Source organism: Aythya ferina (genome assembly GCF_964211825.1).
Source record: "Aythya ferina genome assembly, chromosome: 1".
Classification (NCBI taxonomy): domain Eukaryota; kingdom Metazoa; phylum Chordata; class Aves; order Anseriformes; family Anatidae; genus Aythya; species Aythya ferina.
Window position 1 is genome coordinate 153,948,055 of NC_140296.1, and position 20,715 is coordinate 153,968,769.

The window sequence follows — 20,715 nt, forward strand, 5'->3', positions numbered from 1 at the left end:
TGCCAAAACGTGACGCTCCCAAGAATGCAATTGCTCTCAGGCACCCATGATGGCCGCACGGATGATGGTCTCCATTTCCCTCTCCCGGCAGAGCCGGGCAGGCTGTTCCCCGCCTCTGGGTCTGCAGCACGGAGGGGTTGGGGGGCATCCGGCTCAGTGGAGCGGATGCTGCCTCCCCTGCTCGCCTCAGAGCAGATCAGTGAGGGAGCGGCACTTTTTTCCTCAGTAACCCCTCCCAAGCTGGCCGGTGACATCTTCCCGCCCTACCGGAAATGTCCCTGTGCTCTTACAATTTCTTGCTTTTTCTCAGTTTTATTTCCCAGGAGGTTCAGTTGGTGCTTCCCTCAGTAAGCTGCGGCTGCCTGGGTTGCCATGTTCCTCAGCACCTCCAGCCAGGGGCCAGGAGGCTCTCTCCCATCTGGGGCCAGCTGCAAGCCCTGGCATGAGCAGGTCACTCCGGATATGCGCCATCAACTTGTTCATAAATTGTGAGTAGCTAATAACAAAATAATCCTCAGTCTGTCAGACGATTTGCTTGCTGCTTTGTGTTGCTATCCCTTTGTGTTGGTGCTGAGGCCCTGGTGAAGCCAGGGATAGAAGAATGGGGGCTTGCTTAATCAAATTAATGATTTCTAAATAAAACAATCATAATTATTTGTCATGGTTCCGCTCGAGTGGGCAGCCGAGCTCCACCACAGCCGCTCTCTCACTCCCCCTCCTCAAAGAGGAATGGGGAGAAAATATGATGAAAAGGGCTCAAAGGTTGAGATAAGGATGAGAAGATCACGCAGTAATTATTGTAACGGGCAAAACAGACTCAGCGTAGGGAGATAGTAAGATTTATTGCTTATTACTAACAAGCTAGAGAAGTGAGAAACAAAGGAAAGAAACCAAAAGCACCTTCCCCCCCCCCATCCACCCTCTTCCACTTCCTCCCCCCGAGCGGCGCAGGGGAACGGGGGAATGGGGGTTATGGTCAGTCTACAGCACTGCTTCTCTGCCGCTCCTTCTCGGTCACTCTCGTCCCCTGTGCTGTGGGGTCCCACCCACGGGATGCAGTCCTTGATGAACTGATCTGGTGTGGGCTTCCCACAGGCAGCAGCTCTTCCAGGACTGCTCCAGATATGGGTCTGTACCACGGGGTCCATCCCTCAGGAGCAAACTGCTCCAACCTGGCTCCCCTACAGGCAGCAGCTCCTGCCGGGTCACCTGCTCCTGCGTGGGCTCCTCTCCATGGGCTACAGGTCTGGCCCAAATCTGCTCCGGCAGGGGTCTTCCACAAGCGGCAGCCTCTGTCGGTGCAGGTCCACCTGCTCCACCGTGGTCTTCTCCACGGGCTGCAGCGTGGAACCCTGCTCCACCGTGGTACTCCATGGGCTGCAGGGGGACATCCTGCTTCACCATGGTCCTCACCACAGGCCGCAGGGGACTTCTGCTCTGGCGCCTGGAGCACCTCTCCCTCTCCTTCTACACTGACCTTGGCACCCGCAAGGCTGTGCCTCACTCCTCTCACTCTCCCAGCTGCTGTGTGGCACAGCGTTTTTTTTTCCCTGTCTTAAATATGCTCTCACAGAGGCGCAAAACAACATCGCTTATTGGCTCACCTCTGGTCAGCAGTGGGGCCCTTAGCAAACACGGGGCAGCTTCTAGATCCTTCTCACAGAAACCACCGCTATGGCCCCCTGCTACCAAAACCTTACCACATAAACCCACTACATTATTAAAGCCAGGGATGGAAGAATGGGGGCTCGCTTAATTGCATTAAAATAGATATCGCTGAGTGTCTTTGCTTACTACTGTGTAAATAAAACAAAACAAGGAGTCTTGGGGTCCCTCACAGAGGTTTTTCCTGACAAAATGGGGAATCTGTCTCAAAAACCAGATGAGATCGACCTTGTGGTTTGGACAAGAGCCAAGGAACAGCTGAGTCTGTACAAAGGCAGGGGGTCAGCTAGTGGTGATGAAGAAGAGTTATCAGCTTTCATCCCCACAACCCCCCGATGACCACCAGCAGAAGGCACTGCACAAGTGCAGACGGGAGGAGTTTATGGAAAGGACTTCTTGGAGCTAATTGTAATACAAAGTGGGGATAGGTTATGCATATGTGTAGGCATACTGGGAAACCTCATGCATCTGTAACTCTTTACTGCATATAACCAAAGCAAGTTGCCGTGTTAGGGTACGCATGCCTTTGGGAGCTATCCCGCATGCGCCTGGCACCGAAATAAACCGCTACCTACTTTATAACTAATTTGCTTTGATCTGTAGAATTCTTCCACGAATCACTGGTTTGGAGACAACCTAATAGCTTGTGTGCTTTTTCTTCAGAGTCCAAACCATATTTCCTATTTCTGACCCTGCAGCACTGAAGGATCGACGGATGGAGAATCTGGTGGCATACGCTCGGAAGGTGGAAGGCGACATGTATGAATCGGCAAATAGCAGGGTGAGATGCTGTCCTCTGTCATCATTTGCACATCTCTGAGCCCCCTCGGCAGTGACTGGGGAGGAGGAGGAGTGGAAGCACAGATGAGCCTCCCAGGCTGAGGAAGAGCATGTGCCAGGGCTGCTGGTGTCTGCCTGGTGTGCTGGGACTCAGGGTGGTGCCTGTGGTGTTGTGCTGTGCTTGACACTTGCTGAGTTCTTGCGAAGGCAGCACGAAGCTTCATGACAGTACCTGTAAAGGAAGAGCTTCTTTCCCCTTTCTTCCCTCACCCCCTCGATTGATTTGATTACTTTGATTACTGTGACCCTCTGCCTTTACTTAATGCATCTCCTTTCCTGACTTGTGCTCCTCCCCTGCAGGCAGAGTACTATCACCTGCTAGCTGAGAAGATCTATAAGATTCAGAAGGAGTTGGAGGAAAAGCGAAGAATCAGGCTGCAGAAGCAAAACATGATACCAAATGCACCAGGCATGCCACAGGCTCCCATGAATCAAGGGCCCAACATGGGACAGCCTCAGCCAGGAATGTCTGCAAGTAAGAACAGCTGGATTACTTACTACTTGGTGCAGCACGACTGTGTACTGTCTTTCCCATATACTCTTGAGCATTTTGCCCACATCGTTTCACAGATACTTGGCTCAGAGAAGAATTTAGGAAAATTATTAGAGAAGGAGATAGGAAAAGTGAAGTCTAATCTAAATTTTGGGGCTTGGTTTCTTGAGATTATCTGCACTGTTACATCCTTAAAGACAGCAACTAACTTTACAAAGATGCAGTGTTGTTGAGACAGTGAGAGGCAGTACCAGACATGCAAGGTAGGCTTCTACCATCTGACTTTACGGTCATCTGTCCATTATATGACAATAGATACAGGATCCTGGTTCAAGAAACATGAATGTAGATGTAAGGAAGCCAAATTAGAAAGGGTGGTTCTTCAGTGCGTTCTGATTGAGAAATGCGTATGAAGCTTCTTGGCCAGAAAGCTGGCCCCATACAAGGATAGCTGGAGCAACACTATAGCTGCACATATAGCTCATCTGCTTCACTCTGGGATGGTGCTGAGGCCAGAAGATGTGTGGAGGACTGGGATGAGTGCCTGGAAGGTGCTACTCTGCTGGGGAGGCTCAGAGTGCTGGAGAGCGGTCAGGCTGGAGCACACTCACTCCTCTCCCCAAGGACGTGGACATGTGCACATTACCGCTTGACACGTGGCAACTGTGAGCGTGAGACATTACAAGTAATGTTGCATTAAAACCTATTATTGTTAAAGAAAATAGAAATATTCCTTAGTCAATTTAAATTTGATTCAAATTAAAATGAAACTATTTAAATACAATTATTTTTCAAAAAGTTTTATTAAGAAGAGCAACAAGATACAAACAGCTATGGGATGGGGACTATCTTTAAGCCTGTCCTGTGTCCATACAGGACTCATTTTTACTTGGGCTTTCAGGGCTTTCAGCCTTGAGTCAGCCTGTCCATGACCTGAGGGAGCAGTGCTGCTTGTTCAGCTCTGGGAAGCAGGGGCTACACACCAGCAATAGCTCCTAACATGTTGCATGAAAAAAAATTACTGCAGTAGAAAGATTTAATGAAGTTTTAATTTGGTATTGGTGTCTTATCTGGAACCATCTTTTTTGTCTGTCATGCAGTACACTGTCTTCTAGCAGTATTTGCAGGAGAATAGCAGGCTTTATGATTTAGTTTGTTATCAACTGCGTTGTTTAAATACTGTAAAAGCAATTTTCTCTTTCTTAACAGCCCTGGAGGATTGTTTTGGAAACCTGAATCTGGAGGACCCCACATGCTACTGAAATTTGCCAATCAAGTTGCACGCATTAGGCTCTGCAAGCTCACCACCACCATACCTCTGTAATTAGGATAGCCCTGCCCATGATTCTTAACGTGATTCAATCCGATAATGACTCTCCTTTGCGTTTAGAGTGATAGGCTGTAGCCTCCTGTTAGAGCCTCTGGATTGTCTGAAAGCACGATTCAGGTGTAGCTGTAATATGCATAAGCCTTTGAACTAACCTTTTGCATGCTACTTTATTTCAGGTTGCAACTAAGACAATATAACCGTATGCACAAGAGAGGAAGCGTGCACGTGGTTCACATGCTATTTGCTTAGATGCGCACTACAAAATCCGTGCAGTGTAGAAACATTCAGTACTTTTTTGTTTTGTTTTTTTACAATGTCAGCACAACGAAAGGGGTAAAATGAAACGAACGTGAAATAGAAGGAACTCCAGAGGGTGTAGGTTTTGCATGGAAGAGAATCAGTGCTAGAGATACGGAGAGATACTTGTTTCTTTCCTTTTCTTGACAGTGAGCTGGGACAAGGAATGTTTTTAGCAGTACGACTAAGACCACAGTGCTTCTCCACAGGGAAAAAAAAAAAAAACAGAGGGGCAGACTCGTACTACGAAGAAGCTATGCCATAAACGCACAGAAGCTTTAAAATAAATCACCCCGCTTTTTACCAACGATCTGTTTATGTCTGAAATCTCTGAGACCGAGTGCTCGCCCCCACCCCCCCTCACGCCTCTCCCCTTGCCGCCATTTTCCTGCCGCCCGCCGTCATGGCGGCGCCCCCTGGGGCCTACAGTGCCCATGGCGCCCCGCGGCGGGGCCGAGCCCCGGGGCTCGCCGGCTCCATTTTCTCCGCCCGCTGCCACTCAGAGCCGCGGCCGGGGGAGGGAGGCGCTCCGTGAGGCGGGCTGGCGGCCATGGAGCGGGAGCGGGAGCGGGAGGGGAACGGGGAGGTGAGCGGCGGGACGGGGATGGGGATGTGGGGGAGCGGGGGGGCTCCCGCTGCTGCAGGAGGGGCTCTGAGGCGCCGGGGTGCGGGGACCGGGGCCGGGCGGCAGCGCTGGGTCCCTGCGGGCTGGAGGAGGGGGAGGCCGCAGGGAGGGCTCGGGGGCTTTTGTGAGGCTGCCGAGGGGTTGTAGGGCGCCAGGAGCTCTGGTTTTGGGGGTGGGCTCGGGGGAGAGCGGTTAAAGGCTGGGGAGCCCGGGGTGGGGTGGGGTGGGGTGGGAGGCAGGCGGCGTGCAGGGGGTGAGGGCTCGTGGCGCTGCTCGTGTCTCTGATAAGGCTCCCGAGCCACCGAGCAGGGGGGGATTCACCGCTGCGAGGTGAGGGACCCGCTGCTGAGCCTTTGGTGTTGGCTGCTTGGATGAGCGGCCGTCCCCTGGTGCCTCTCCTTGCGGTTCTGGTCTGCCTTCCCGTGCCCTCTCCCCGTGCTGCTGCTGGCTTCTTGCTGCTCGTTTCACACAGAATCGTCTAGGGTGGAAGAGACCTCCAAGATCACCCAGTCCAACCTCTGACCTACCACTAACCAGTCCTACGCTAACCCATATCACTAAGCTCTACATCTAAACATCTTTTAAAGACCTTCAGGGATGGTGGCTCAACCACTTCCCTGGGCAGCCCGTTCCAGTGCCTAACAACCCTTTTGGTAAAGAAGTTTTTCAATGGCTAACGCCTTTTCCCAGCTTCTTATGCTCTTATTTCTAGCCAGGTTCAAGATTTTCCTAGTCCGAGGATCAGTCACTGGGCTCCTCTTCCTCCCCTTCTGTCCCTGCCTCTCTGCTCTCTTGCTGTAGCAGGGTGGAACCTGTCCCTGGCTGGCTGCAGTAGCGTGAGGAGCTTGTGAAGCTGTCTCGGTGTAGAGACATCTGGTTGTACGGAAAGGCTGGAAGGACGCAGTCTCCTGCGTTTTGGTATAAAACGTCTGGTTTTAAAGCAGACTGGTTCTTCTGTCAGGTGGTGTCTTCCTTATGCCACAAGACCTCATCTTTGGAGCGGACAGAGGAGGAAGGTGAGGAGGAAGAGGAAGAGGATGACTTGGACATCTTTGGGGGTTACGACAGCTTCCGGAGCTACAACAGCAGCGTGGGCAGCGACAGCAGCTCCTGCCTGGATGAGTCCAGCGATGATGAGGTGATGGACAGGGAGGCTGGAGAGCTCCCGACCTCCCCTGTGCACCAGCCACCCGCGGGGCGGATCACAGAGGACAGCGGCTCTGAGCCAGGTACTGCACTGCCTGCCTGTTCTCCTGTGCGAGATGGAAAGAATGAGGGCTGAGGGAGGCTGAAATGCAGGACTTTGTCCTGAACGTGCTCTGGGAGCAGAATCAGACTGGGACAACGTTTTTTGGGTTACATGGGGGAGCTGCTTTGTGTAACATGGGCAGCTCCTCTGGGCTTAGCTCTGTCCTTGTAGTGCGTCAGCCCTGCCAACTGCTCACACCTTTCTGCCTTCCGTCTCAGCTGTGTGCGAGATGTGTGGCATTGTGGGAACCAGGGAGGCTTTCTTCTCCAAGACCAAACGTTTCTGCAGTGTCTCCTGCTCCAGAAGCTACTCCTCGAACTCCAAGAAGGCCAGCATCCTGGCCAGGCTGCAGGTGAGTCAAAATCCTTCCTCTGTCCCTGGTGATGGAGCAGGATGTCCCGGTGTGCTGGGGGTGGGTGGCTGCTGTCCAGCGAGATCACAGCCTGCCGTTACCAGTGGTTTGCTATTTCTGCTCAACGTCCCTAGAGAAAGCACACCAGCTGAGAGGTGCTGCCTCCTAGAAGCTGGGGAAGAAGATATTTACTTGCTGCCACTTCTTGTGCCTGCAAGCATTAATAAAAATGGTAGCCACTCGGAAATCCCCCCTGGGAAGAGGTGCATCCTCTGCTGGCCAGTTGCAGGACCTGGCTTCCTCTCCCCTCCTGTACCACTAACGTTCCTTCTTTTGTAGGGGAAACCGCCAACAAAGAAAGCGAAAGTCCTGCACAAGGCAGCCTGGTCGGCCAAGATCGGGGCCTTCCTCCATTCGCAGGGCACGGGGCAGCTGGCAGATGGGACGCTGACGGGCCAGGATGGTGAGTGCAAGCAAGGTGTGAGGAGGTGCAGCTGCAAGAGCCACAGGGATGAGGACATTTGGAGGGCTCTGAGTGTGAGCTCTGTGGTCCCAGTCCCACCAGGTGCTGGCTTACAGGCTCCCTGCTGCTCCCAGCTGATTGCTGCCCCATGCCCACTGGGGTTGTATTTAACTCGAGTCGTTCACGGCTGGGTTTTAGGGACAGCCAGTCCCTGTAGCGGGCGGAGCAGCAAACTCGGTTAGGCTGTTAGCCAGCTCCCTGCGTGCTGGGGCAGAGTGCTGTGTCCCAGAGCAGGCCCCAGCCTGGCTGTGTGCTGGAGTCCAGGCGTAGCTGAGTGCTCTGTGCCTTTTACTAACCTCCTCACCTGACTTTCCTTTCTTGTGCCTGTTTGTAGCACTTGTCCTGGGCTTTGACTGGGGAAAGTACCTGCAGGAGCACGGCTTCAAGGCAGCTCCAGTCAGCTGCTTCAAACATGTGAGTCCTTCTTGGCTGTGCCACGCGGTGTGCGTGGGACACGTTGTATGCACGGGGCTCCCCCGTGCTCCTCTGACTGGTGGGGAGAGACCGGGGAGAGGGGTTTGGAGCTGCAAGGAAGGAAGCTGGGGTTTCCTCACAGCTAAGAAGGGGAGTCCATGAGTTTTGGGGGAGGAAGCAGAGGCAGATTTGGTAAAAACACTTCCAGTGGTGATAGGCAAGGGCTGGGGGAAGGATTAGGTGTGACTGAGGTGGGCAGGAGACAGATCCCTGCTGCCTGCACAGTTCGTGTGGGTGAGCACAGCGCAGGGTGGGGTGCAGGGAGGAACTCGTCCAGGCCTGGCAGCAGCTGCCCCTCCAACAGCTCTGCTTCCTCTGGCACTGACTGCACTGGCGAGCCCTGTGGGCTGAGAAGCCAAGGCAGAAAAATGGAAGGAGGGCAGGTTTTAGGTATCATAGTAGCTCTATCCTCTCTGCGTGTTAAACTCACTTGTTCTGTTCTTTTTTTTTAGTTGTTTTCAGTTGATTTATTAAAATGTGGTTAATATTAACAAAATAGTGTTTTCCTTAAGTGTAGATCGGGAAGATAGGGCGGCTTTATTGATAGTTAGGGATTTTGATACTACAGAGGAGTGGTACGAACAAATTTGGGATTATAGGACAGCTGGCAATGAAACAGAGCAACACTGAACTATAGTGTTGTGCCTTTTGGGGTCCTCAGTGAACACCCCGAAGAGATGTTTGGCACGGTTCGGTTGCTGCTGGCAGATACGGGAGGGGCAAAGCGTGCCAGTCTGCGTCTGAGGTGACGTTCTGTCAGTGTCCCTCTCCCATTGTGGCTGCCTCGCCCCCTCAGGTGCCGCTCTTCGATCAGTGGGATGACGTGGTGAAAGGAATGAAGGTGGAAGTGCTGAACAGCGACGCCGTGCTCCCCAGCCGAGTGTACTGGATCGCGTCCGTCATCCAGACCGTAGGTACGCCTCCGGCGCGGCTCCCGGCCGGCTGCTGAGGGAACCTGCAGAGAGCAGAGCAGAGCTGCTCAAGCGAAGCCTCAGAGAATCACGGAATCATTAAGGCTGGGAAAGTCCTCCAAGATCATCTGGTCCAACCGCCCCCCTCCCACCAGTGTCACCCGCTAACCCATGTCCCCAAGCACCACGTCCAACCTTTCATTAAACGCCCCCAGGGGCAGTGACTCCACCACCTCTCTGGGTAACCCATCCCAGTGCCTGACTGCTCTTTCTGAGCAGAAATGCCTCCTCATTTCCAGCCTGAACCTCCCCTGGCACAACTTGGGGCCATTCCCTCTAGTCCTATTGCTCATTACGTGTGAGAAGAGGCCAACTTCCAGCTCCCCACAGCTTCCTTTCAGGCAGTTGTAGAAAACAATGAGGTCTCTCCTGAGCCTCCTCTTCTCCAGACTAAACACCCCCAGTTCCCTCAGCCACTCCTTGTAGGACTTGTGCTCCAGGCCCTTCCCCAGCTTCATAGCCCTTCTCTGGACATGGTAGTTCTGCTGCCAGAACGGTTGGAGAAGCTCTGATAACCTGTGCAGAGCTCTGAAGGCCATGCTGTAGGGAATAAGCCTGTGGTACCCGACAGAAGAGAAATTCTTGGTCTCTAACGCCTTTCTCTGGTTGTCTGCTCTGTCCTGGCAGGGTACAGGGCCCTCCTGCGGTACGAGGGCTTTGAGAACGACGCCGGCCATGACTTCTGGTGCAATTTGGGCACGGTGGATATTCATCCCATCGGCTGGTGTGCCATCAACAGCAAAATCCTGGTACCACCACAAAGTGAGTGGGGGGTGAGGGAGGTCAGCACGTTGGCTCAGCGCTGTGGCCATTCCTCCTGCTGACCCACACAGGTTGTTGGGCTTCGGCTTTGGGGGAACTTCTTGGTCCTACATCCCAGATGGTGCTTCTGAGCAAAACAATGGCTCCAGCCCTTGCTTAGCTAGCAGTTAGGAGGGGGATGCTAATTTAGCAGAATTCTGGCAAGCAGATGTGCTTGGTATGGCTCACGTGTTTGCTGTAACACCATGACTCGAGATGAGCGGAGCTGTATGTCCGCTTGGCACAGTCCCTCCTGTAGTGGTGATGTGGGGACAAGCCTGCAGAACGGTGTCCACCTGAGAGCAGGTGCAGGACTGGAGCGTGAAGAAGGCCTTTTAATGCAGATGGACTCCGAGATGGGGCGGGGGAAGGTGTAGGGCAGTCCCTTGGTCGTAAAGATGTGCTCTCTCCCTCTGCGTGTCCAGCTATTCACGCCAAGTACACTGACTGGAGAAGCTACCTCATGAAGAAGCTGGTGGGAGCCAGGACCATCCCTGTGGATTTCCACATCAAGGTAAGTGTGAGAAACGGTTGCTCTGTGGAAATACAGCCGAGAGGTACGTGGGGAACACTTCTGGTCTGATTCTGACCTGTGCAATGCCCGTGTACCTCCTTCAGCCCCCGTGCCCTGGCAGCGCAACTTCTCCTTTGGGGCCCTGGTGGTTTTACCTTGCTGGGCAGCTGAACTCCACCGCCACCACCACTCTCTCACTCCCCCTCCTCAGAAGAGGAGGGGAAGAAGAAAAGGAAAAAAGAACTCAGGGGTTGAGATAAGGATAATTTAATTAAAGGAAAAGTAATTATTCAGGGAAAATTATTATTAAGGGAAAAATAAATTAACTAAAGGGAAAAGGAAAGGGGGAGAGGGAAAGAAAAGGGGAGGGAAAACAAGCAAAGACCATATGGAAGCACAGAGAGAGAGGAAAGAAACTACTCTGTACTTCCCACCAATGAGTGATGCTTGACCCAGAGGGGCACCGGTACCCTCAGGGTGTGTGGGAGCAGCTGTGCTGGTGCCCTTGATAGCTCCTGTTTTCTTCGTTACTTCTCTGGAAGCTGAAAGATTGACTGCTGCTTGTTCCTGGGCCTCCGCTTGTAGCTGAGAGCTCGTGTCATGGAAGGGAGGTGCTAGAGGGAGACGGGTGTTGTCGGGATGTTTCTCCTCCCAGCATCCCACTCCCACTTAATGAGCAGAAGCAGTGGGGATGGGGACCTTCCCTCTGAACTTCTGGGGTCAGGTGTTGGCTGCTTTGGGTGGTCTGTTTTGAACAGTGGCTTGGTTTCACAGCATTCTGGGACCCCAGTGCCAAAATATCAGGTGTTCTATAAACATCTCTGACTATTTCTGGGTGAGTAGGGCTAGGCTGCTGCCAACAAACTGCAGGTCTCCAAAAATCAGCCAGAAGGCAGGCAGCGGCTCATGGAGCGTGCCTGCATCTTTGGGTCAGTCTGTACAGGATCTCTAGCACTGAAGCTGGCAGATCATCACGTTGCTCAACCTTTGAACACAGTAAAAATGTGAAAGCTGTCCTGTGTGGGGCAGGCAGCCCCCTGTCCCCCCTGATGAATTCACTCCCATGTGTCCCCTCCCAGAGGTGTCTCCCAGCCAGTTTGGGGCCGTGCAAGGCTGTGTGGGGGCAAAGCTGTTCTCTGAAGACTCGGGGAAGGAAGACACGGGGTGGGATTGATCTCGCCTCCTCTGCTTGTTGTTGCCAGATGGCGGAGAGCATGAAGTACCCGTTCCGGCAGGGCATGCGGGTGGAGGTGGTGGACAAGAACCACGTGTCCCGGACGCGCATGGCGGTGGTGGACACGGTCATCGGGGGCCGGCTGCGACTCCTCTACGAGGACGGGGACAGCGATGATGACTTCTGGTGCCACATGTGGAGCCCCCTCATCCATCCCGTGGGCTGGTCACGGCGAGTGGGCCACAGCATGAAGAAGATAGGTAGGGGTCAGGCCACCACACGCATCTGCTGGCTTGCTGCCTGGGTCCTGCTGTTAACGCTGGGCTCAACGTGCTGGGAGGACCTGACGGATAAGGTCTGTGCAGCCACGTCTGCCGCTTTTCCATCTAGGTAGAGAAAAGGTTGGGACAGGGGATTGGAGGGTTTCTTACAGGTAGTCTATCCCCACACTGTGCGAATGCAGAATCTGCAGTAACGTTGTGTTTGTTGTCTTTCTGAGAAAATTCATCCTGGTTTCTGTAAGACCAGATGCCACCACATGGGTTTTTCCAGAGACCGTTTTTCTTGGTTTTGTTTTTTTTTTTCCTTCTGGACTTAGACTCAAGCCCCGTTGATGCTTTGATTTGTGTCTCCCTTGCTGCCTTTCCCTGGTGATAACAGCTGCATTTTGGGGTGCTACCACTAGTGCTCAGGAAGACTGGGCATTTGCTTTTGAGCAAGCGCTCAAAAATTCACGTTACAGGAAGACGTAGAGGGACTGACCTGTTCTTATTACCCATCTCTGATTTGGCTCTTCTACAGCTGTTAGGTTCTCAACAGATAATTAATAGCCAGGGTGTTTTCTTACTCTGGTTGCTGCAGGTTTCTCAATTCCCTTTCCCCTCTTCCATTCCTCACAGAAGAAAAGCGCAGTGACATGGCAAACCATCCCACCTTCCGGAAGATTTACTGTGACGCTGTCCCGTACCTGTTTAAGAAGGTAAGACAAGTCTCGCTTTCTGCGGTGGCCACAGCGAAGGAAGCAGTGGTGGTTTCCTTTGTCCCCCTTCCAGCCATAGGGCAGTAAGGTGTTTGGGGTGTCAAAGCTGTAGTTGGCCGGGGGAAAAGGCAGAATAAAAAGGTAAAAGACCTAGAAGACAGCATCAGATTGAAGGGCTCAATTTAAGGGCTCCAGTCCTTGGAGCTTTGAGCAGGAGAGGCAAGGAGATTGCTTGGGAGAGACCAGTTGAGACCTAGGGCTGGATCATACTGGTAGGGACTGAGATCAGGAGGCTTTGCTGCAGCTGTGACTGGCCAGAGCCCTGGCAGGAGCTTGCTGGCACAGAGACAGCGTTGCACTGGCTGCCTCTGTGTAGTTTTCTTCTTTCTTTTCCCCTCCTGACTTGGGCTGAGCCAAGTGAAGAAGCCCTGATCCTGTCTGTAGGGGGGCAGTTGATGTTGATGTCGGGATGGGGCTGTCCCATGCCCCTGGCAGTACTGAGGTGCCGGAGTCTCCCGTAGGTACGGGCTGTCTATGCCGAAGGCGGATGGTTTGAGGAAGGCATGAAACTGGAAGCCATCGACCCCCTGAATTTGGGCAACATTTGTGTGGCCACGGTTTGCAAGGTGAGTTTGGGGCAGGGGGAAGGAGGTGCCCTGGCTTTACCTGAGACATCACAGCCTCTAGGTTTGTTCTCTAATGCACTCCAGTTCTTGGAGTGCATAAAGGGAGGCATCCGTAGCATCCTCCTGGAGGAGAGCAAGGGCTGTGGGAAGGGTGATGGGGTGTGTCTTTATGGGCAGCACTCACGGGTTTGGGAAGCTGAGGAGGATTGCACCTCTGATCTCTCCTGGTGAGGTGGTGGAGAGCTCTGCTCCTGTGCCTGAGTTGGAAAGCAAATTGCTCTGCCAGGTTTCCTCAGTGAGGTGCTTTGCGTCTCCTGGAGCAGAGCACTGACCTGGCCTTTTTTGCTCCCTCGAGAAGCTCTCAGAGAACCCAAGAGTGGACTTTGATGTGTGGGGTTTGGCAAGGGAGTGCCAGGAAAGCCTTCTGTCTGGCAAATGTTCCCTTTGGCCAGTGCTTGGAGCTGCAGCGAGGTTGGGGCAGGCATGCCTGTCGTGTTCGGTAGGTACAAATTGCCAGCGAGTGACAGGAAGGGACAAGTCTTGCTGCTGTAGGAAGTGGCAGTTCTGAAGGCAGTGCCCTTCCCTTCAGCCCAGTAACAAACTGGTTGGTAACAACCTGACTGGTGTAGAGGCTCTGGGCTGCCAGGAGTCTGGTTGTGAGGGAGAGCAGCTTTGCCTGCTTACAGCCGAGCCTTTTGCACAAAGCCATTAGTGTTAATTGCAGCCCTGCAGTAGTTGCTGCTTTGGGGTTTAGCTTGGGCTTGCTAACGTAGCAGGAGAAGCTACCATACATCCTGAAGCAGTTAACATTGCATTTTGTTATCTAGTGGCAACAGTGATCTAGCTGTGGGAGCTCTTGGGGGAATCTGTTGCCAGGAGAGACTTTAGAGCAAGTGAAGCTCTTCATTTATGCCCCTCACCTCCTGTCTTAGGTCCTCTTGGACGGCTATCTCATGATCAGCATTGACGGAGCCACATCTGACGACGGCTCGGACTGGTTCTGCTATCATGCTTCCTCCCACGCCATCTTCCCTGTCAACTTCTGTCAGAAGAACAGCATCGATCTGACCCCTCCGAAAGGTGAGATTTGGGCTGTGGTCTAGGGTACCAAACTGCACACGGAAGCCGCTGGATGGGCTTTTCTGAGAAGCGTGAGGTTCAGGTGAAGCAAAACCACGAGGTCCCACCCTGCCTGCTTTGGGGGCAGATAGGGCTGGCTGGGGAGAAAGCCAGGCCGTCTGAGCTCTGCTGGTAAACCAAGTTGTGGTGCTTTGTGGATTGAAGTTACATCTCCTGAGGGCATTAGCATTGGTCAGGATGAGTGGGAGAGGTGTACAATCCCCAAACTGAGTAAATCCCTTTGTGAAAGGGCAAGGAGGGATGAGCAGAGCTATTGCTACGTGACTCAGTTGTTACAAGTAGCAGGAGTCACCACTTCTCTTCTTGCACGAACAAATCTGAGACAGAAGGATTGCATCTCGAGATTTTTTTGCAGAAAAATCAGAGTGGATTTTACTGCCTCATCTGGCCATACCACAGAAGGCCTGCTCTGAAGTTCTTCGTTGCAGCACTTGGTGCAGTGCTGTTCTGTCGTCTTTGACGTTCCTTCTAGTGGGAGAAAGATTGGTTTTAGTGGTTTGCTTTCAACATGCTGCTTCCTGCTAGTTCCTTCTCCTCACCTTTCTCTGTGGTCTGGATCTGTGACTGACATGGGCATTCAGTGCTGCATCTTGTACAACTTCCCTGTTTGCCCACTGGAGGGGGTTGCTGGACTGCTGTGGAGTCTGTGCCTTAGATTGAAGTCCAATACTAGGCCGAACGTGCCAGTTAATGAAACTGCTTTGGAAGCAGTTGCAGTGGTTCCTTCTTGCCTGTTCTGCCTTTTCCCTCAGCTGGTCTGCCCAGTGACTGCCTTTTTCCTTCTGACCAATTCTTCCTCCTGCAGGGCAAGATGCAAAGACCTTCAACTGGGAAACTTACCTGGAAAAGACTAAATCAAGACCTGTTCCAGCACGGCTCTTCAACACAGTGAGTGCTGCCTGGGAGAAGAGATGTGTAGGGATGTTTGCAGTCAGCTAGGTGGAGCACAAGAGCTCTGGCTGTCAGTGTGGCTGAGGTTTGAAGGGACCTCTGGAGGTCTTCTTGTCCAAACCCCCTGCTCAAGCAGGTTGTACAGGACTGTGTCCAGACATCTTTCACAAATCCCCAAGAAGGGAAACTCCCCAGCCTTTCTCAACCTGTGCCAGTGCTCAGCTGCCTGCACAGTGATGTGTTTCCTGCTCAGGTGGAACCTGCTGAGTGTTCCAGTTTGTGCCCGTTGCCTCTTGTCCTGTCACTGGGCACCACTGACAAGAGCCTGGCCCCACCCTGTTTGCACCTGCCCTTTGGGTATTTATAGACCTGGATAAGATCACCCCGAGCCTTCTCTTCTCCAGGCTGAGCAGTCCTGACTCTTTCAGCCTTTCCTCACACCAGAGATGCTCCAGTCCCTTCATCATCTTCATGACTCTTTGCTGGATTCTCTCCAGTACACCCATGTCCTTGTACTGGGGTGCCCAGAACTGGACCCAGCGCTCCAGGTGCAGCCTCACCAGTGCTGAGTGGAGGGGAAGAATCCCTTCTCTCTACCTGCTGGCAACGTGCTTCCTAATGCAGCTCAGAATACTGTTAACATACTTTGCCCCACGGGTGCATTGCTGGCTCATGTTCAACTTGGTGTCTACCAGGACCCCCAGGTCCTTTTTTTGCAAGGCTGCTTTCCACCCAGTCAGTCTCTTGCATGTGCTGGTGCCTGGGGTTGTTCCTCCCCAGGGGCAGGACTTTGCACTTCCCCGTGCTGAACTTCGTGGGGTTCTTGTCAGCCCGTTTCTGCAGCCTGTCCAGGTCCCTCTGGACGGCAGCACAACCCCCTGCTGTGTCAGCTGCTCCTCCCAGTTTTGTGTCATCGGGGAAGTTGCTGAGAGCGCACTGCCTTGTCATCCAAATCCTTAACGAAGATGTCGGACAGGGCTGCTCTCTGCTTCCAGTCAGCACTTCTGAGGAGATCTCCAAGTAAATCCCATGTCTGGCTGCTCAGGGCAGGCACTGTCACACCTTTGTGGATGTCGTGATGTCTCTGAACCTGCAATTTTGCGGTGTTTCCTGGTGCTCCAGGCTCTTGGTGGGTTCTGCACCACCTGTCACCTGTGGTCATGCTGCTGTTTGGGTGGAAGTAGTCTGGTTGGCATCAGAAAAACTGCTGCAGTGGTGAGCCTGTGCTTGTCTTTAGGATTTTTCCCGCGCTGCCTCAGGCTCTGGGTTTGATCAGGTGTCTCTTAACTGCTGCGTGCTGCTCCCCCAGTTCAGGATCTGTTTTCTAAAGGCTGGGCTGAGATTCTCTAGGGACGCAGCTGGCCTTGGATCCGTTCAGATGTCCCCTCCTGCTGTAAGCTGGCTGGAGGGGCATCGAAGTGGCTTGAGTTTGGGCTTTTTCTGTCTGCTTGCTGGACGTAAGCCTGTAGCTGCTCCAGGGTGCTGCCGTCCGGATGCGGGTTTGGACTGGCTGCAATTGCCTTGGGTTTTCCTCTTTTTATCTTTTACGCACCCAGGACTGCCCAAACCATGGCTTCAAGGCAGGCATGAAGGTGGAAGCAGTGGACCTGATGGAGCCGCGGCTCATCTGCGTGGCCACGGTGAAGCGCGTCGTGCACCGCCTGCTCAGCATCCACTTCGACGGCTGGGACAGCGAGTACGACCAGTGGGTGGACTGCGAGTCTCCAGACATCTATCCCGTGGGGTGGTGCGAGCTGACGGGCTACCAGCTCCAACCCCCCGTCGTTCCAGGTGAGCTCAAGCTAGAGGCAAAGGTGGCCTTCCTCCTTCGCTGTCAGTGGCTCCTCCTTTTGGGGCCTCGTGTGGAGGAGCAGCTTGCTGGCTTGGTCTGTGCTGGCTGCCACCAGTCCTCCTCTGCCGCCACAGCCTAGCAGCTGGTAGAGGGGGGAGTCTGTGGCAGGGAGAAAACAGGCTGAGGTTTGAGGTTGGCTCAGGTTTCCCTCTACTCCCTCACCCGCACGCCAACAGAACTGCTCCTGCTGAAGTTGGGTAGGGTTCCAGGCGGTCCTGACCCCGCACAGCTCCCTCTTACTAAGCACACCGCAGCCTCGGCCGGGTCGCAGGGGCAGCTTGGCCCCTGCTCCCTTTTCTTATCAGTTCTCTGACTCAGTCTGTAAAAGGTAAGAGCATCCCTCTCTCAAGAGTTTGTTCCTTTCCTGGTCACGGGGAGGCCATTGCCTCACCTCTGTAGATGTTCTCCTTGTCCCAGGCAGCGAATCTTGTTTCTCCACTGTCCCTGCCAAATCTGTACGGGGCCTCTCTCCCCTGTGCTGGGGGAGCACAGGACAGCGACCGCGCTCCAGCCTCGCTTTCCCCCCAGCTGGTTGTCTCGGGAAGAGGGCAATGACTCGGGGGGACGGGTGTATCTTGTTTCTCGCTTATGTCACTTCATCCCAGTTACCTACTGGTTATGGGACTTGGCTTTCGTTTCCCTCTCGTCTCTATGACAGAGCCCACAGCTCCAGTGAAGGCCAAGGAGGTGCCCAAGAAGAGGAAGAAACCCTATGGAAAGAAGAGTGAGTGATGTTTGATTAGCGCCCTCCCGCTCGCTCGCAGGCTGGGCCCAGTTAGAGGAACCCTGTCTATGATCAGGAGCAGGAGAGAGAGGCCTTGTCTTGCTGTGGATGCTCTGAGTCAGCCGTGGGTTTGACAGCTCAGCTTCATCCTTCTTAATTACCCCGTTCCCCAAGGGCAGAGAGCTGTGTGTGTGGGAAGGATCTGTCTTGCAGTCTGTTCTGTCGGCCGAGGCGTAGATGGCGCTTGCTTCCAGGCGTGAGGTGTGCTGCTTTCCCCACTGTGTCCGTGGTCGGAGGGAGATTCTTCCTTGCGGCTGGAGGGTAGCGAGCCAGCAACCCCGGCTGCTGTGTGCTGAGGGAGAGAAAGCCTCGAGGTGGCTGAGGAGGCGAGCTGTGGGGCTGGACCGTGTTGCTGTTTTCATCCTGTCGTCGTCGTCGTCAGTGTTGCAGTCGCTGTGGCGAATCGTGTAGACGGGCAAGGGATTCCTTCCTGGGGGTGGAGGGGAAGGGACATCTAAAGAATATAAAAGACATTCGACCTAAATAAAAGCATCAGCTAAAACTGAGAATATTAATGCTACAGTGTCCGTGCCTTGGAGCCACCATGCCCAGTTTTTAGGGCTAGACCCAGACAGGTAAGCAAAGCTCTTAACTGACTCCAGCAGGACCGGCTCCTTGGAACTTAAGCACGCGCTGAAGTGCCTTGATTTAATGAAGGACAACACAGAGGAGCATGTTTTGAGACGATCGATCTAGTTTTCCTTCAGTAGGTGATTTTCTTGGGGTAACCAGTTGGCAGCTAATGACCATGTAGCTTGCTGGTCAGTTGTGCTGGTCCCTGGCATATGGCTTCTCGGTGGAGCAGGGGTGCTGGTTTTCCAGGGGAAAGGAACTCACTTTTCCCTATGCTGTTATCTCCTTTTTTTTTTTTTTTTTTTTTTTTAAAGGAAAAAAGTTACCTGCTAAAACCCGCACGATCAAGCAGACCGTCAAGAAGCCTTCTGTCTCGAGGACGAAACGAGAAGCAAAAGCTGCCATCAAGGTTTTGCCAGAGCCACCACCCGATGAGAGTAAGGGACTGAGTTACTCAACCCTATAACCATGTACAGCTCTCGTGTACACCCTATATGTCCCTGACAAGCTGTGCTTTGTCCTTCCTCACTCCTCCAGAGGCAGAGACTGTGCTGCTTTAGAGCTGAAAGAGCAAGAAAGCCTTGGCCTGCTTTCTCTGGGAAGGTTCTCCTAGGAGGCTCAATGGCATCACTGCAGCGGGATGTCTTTATCTTGCTGCTGCCTGCTGAGGGCCTGGCTGCCCTACTGAGCAGGCTGGGGTTGGGGGAGGTTGTTGGGAAGGAGATGGACGTGTCAGAGGTGTTTGTCACGTCCTGCTCCCTCTAAGGGCTGTCACAGCGTGTCAGCACTGCCCATGGTGCTGAGCACCAAGGGATGTGGTGACCAGAAGAGCATCTGGTGGCTGGGTCACCTGTCCGGCTTGGCAGGTGCTGGGGAAGGGGGTGGGTGAGGTGCTTTGTGTGCACGGGAATGGAGCCTGACGAAGGTCCCAGTTACTCATAAAGGTTTAATTTCCCCTTTGTGTGGACCCAGGCAGGTAGAAAATGGATCGCACTGACTTTTCCTCTATTTATGCTCCTCTCCTCCCCGTCTCTTGCTAGTCATTGCCGTGCAGGTGAAAGAAGAAACCATCGACCCCTCGCTGCCAGAGTTTGAAGCCACTGAGCTTCCTGTTCCCATCAGCAGCATAAAGCAAGAGGTGACGGACTGATCCTGGGGTATCCCGCAGCAGCCTGTGCTTCATCTCGTGGCTCTTTGGGGAAGGCAAAGGGAAGCAGAAGACCGAAAGGGCCTTCCCTTTTTGAGGCAGCATCACAACTCTGCTTCCTTGTCGTGCGAGAAGATCGCCCCCAGACTTGGAACTAAGCCCTAGGATGTGGACTCCAGAAGAGCCACAGGCTCGCTGAGGGGCGTGACTGGGGGGCTGCTGGGGTTGTGTGTGCCCGGCACCAGAGGCACCTCTCTGAGCAGAAGCCCCTGACGGGAAGGAGGCTGCCAGAGCACGAAGGGGCAGTCTGGGTTCTTGGCCATGGCTGGAGGAGGTGACCTGCAGTCCGAGATGGTGCACGCGGGTCGTGTGCATCAGGGAGTCGGCTGCTCTCGTAGGATATCTGTGCTGTGCTCCCTGGCCTTGGCTGTACAACCTCTGAGAAAGTCAGGACAGGAAGAGTGGAAAGAGGTGAGAAGTTGGAAAGGAATGATGATGCCTCTGGAGGAAGCAAGAGAACTTCGTGTGTCATCGTTTCCTCCTTTTGAACCCAGAACTGCGGAGTATGTGGTGCACAGTTTGAAATTTTTATTTTTTAATACTCCTACTGTAAATTTGAGCAATGACCTGTGAAATAAACTAAGGAAGAAGTCACATGCTTGTGTGCTATTTTCTGGTTCACCAAAATACCAGGGCTAACTAAAAGGGGGAGGAAAAGAGAACTTGGAAAGGTCGATGTGGCAGCAATGGCGAGAGTCTTAAATGTGGGTTGACGTTTGTTCCTGTGAGCTTTCTGCAGGTGAGTGCCTCGCCTGTCCTTGCCACTGTGGGCCTCGTCTGGCCGCAGTGCACGTGTCTTGTCAAGCGCTACAGGAAAATGACGGCTGCTCGTGACTGCACCTTGGTCACGAAATGGCTGCCTTGGCCCTGCTCTCAAGTTCCCAGCCCAAAACAGTTCATGTTTTGCATCGTGGGTCAGGGGGAGGAAAAAAAAAATTTGGCAAGCTAACAAGCAAACTGGTGGAAGAGACTGGGAGTAATTAAGTCTTCTTTTGCCCTTATAAAGAGGCAAATGGAGACTTTAACTGGAGGGGGAAGAAAAGTTTGGGGATAGCAGTGAAATACAAGTGGGAAAGTGGTGGAGGGTCCATTCCAAACCTGGTGAGACCTGGGCTGTTGTGGCTTACCCTTAGGGGGGGCCCTGGGCTCCTGAGGGAACCTCTGCTTCAAGGAGAGGAGTCAGGAAATGAGTGGGGTGTTTAAAAGGCAGGTCCTGGGGCTTCCCTGCCTGAGGCTCACCAGCTTGCAGTAGATGGCTTAAGGCAGGAGGATCCTGTTCTAGGGCAAAACCAGAGTTTTCTCTCTCCCCCCTCCCTCTTGGGTGCCACCTTTCCCCAGCACTGGGAAGCAGCTGG

The 20,715-nt window shown here is 53.4% G+C and overlaps 2 protein-coding genes across 3 annotated transcripts; both read left to right on the forward strand.

The window, feature by feature from the left end:
- On the forward strand, positions 1–4,933 carry LOC311430560 (histone acetyltransferase p300-like). Its single transcript, XM_084507279.1, has 4 exons — positions 1–488; positions 2,329–2,446; positions 2,806–2,980; positions 4,208–4,933. Exons 1-4 carry the CDS (start codon positions 373–375, stop codon positions 4,258–4,260), a joined length of 462 nt encoding a protein of 153 aa, XP_084363405.1. The 5' UTR covers positions 1–372; the 3' UTR covers positions 4,261–4,933.
- Positions 4,934–5,073: 140 nt separating this feature from the next.
- Positions 5,074–19,954, forward strand: L3MBTL2 (L3MBTL histone methyl-lysine binding protein 2). 2 transcript variants are annotated; one of them, XM_084507239.1, is made up of 17 exons: positions 5,074–5,211; positions 6,212–6,479; positions 6,718–6,851; positions 7,191–7,314; positions 7,709–7,788; positions 8,645–8,762; positions 9,447–9,581; positions 10,046–10,134; positions 11,337–11,568; positions 12,208–12,287; positions 12,809–12,913; positions 13,846–13,993; positions 14,859–14,941; positions 16,501–16,735; positions 17,455–17,520; positions 18,468–18,590; positions 19,194–19,954. In XM_084507239.1, the coding sequence occupies exons 1-17, from the start codon at positions 5,176–5,178 to the stop codon at positions 19,301–19,303; spliced, it is 2,166 nt and encodes a 721-aa protein (XP_084363365.1). In that variant the 5' UTR covers positions 5,074–5,175; the 3' UTR covers positions 19,304–19,954. The 2 variants fall into 2 exon arrangements, with proteins under 2 accessions (XP_084363365.1, XP_084363366.1); XM_084507240.1 differs by lacking the exon at positions 17,455–17,520 and having other exon boundaries at positions 5,075–5,211.
- The last annotated feature ends 761 nt before the right edge of the window (positions 19,955–20,715 follow it).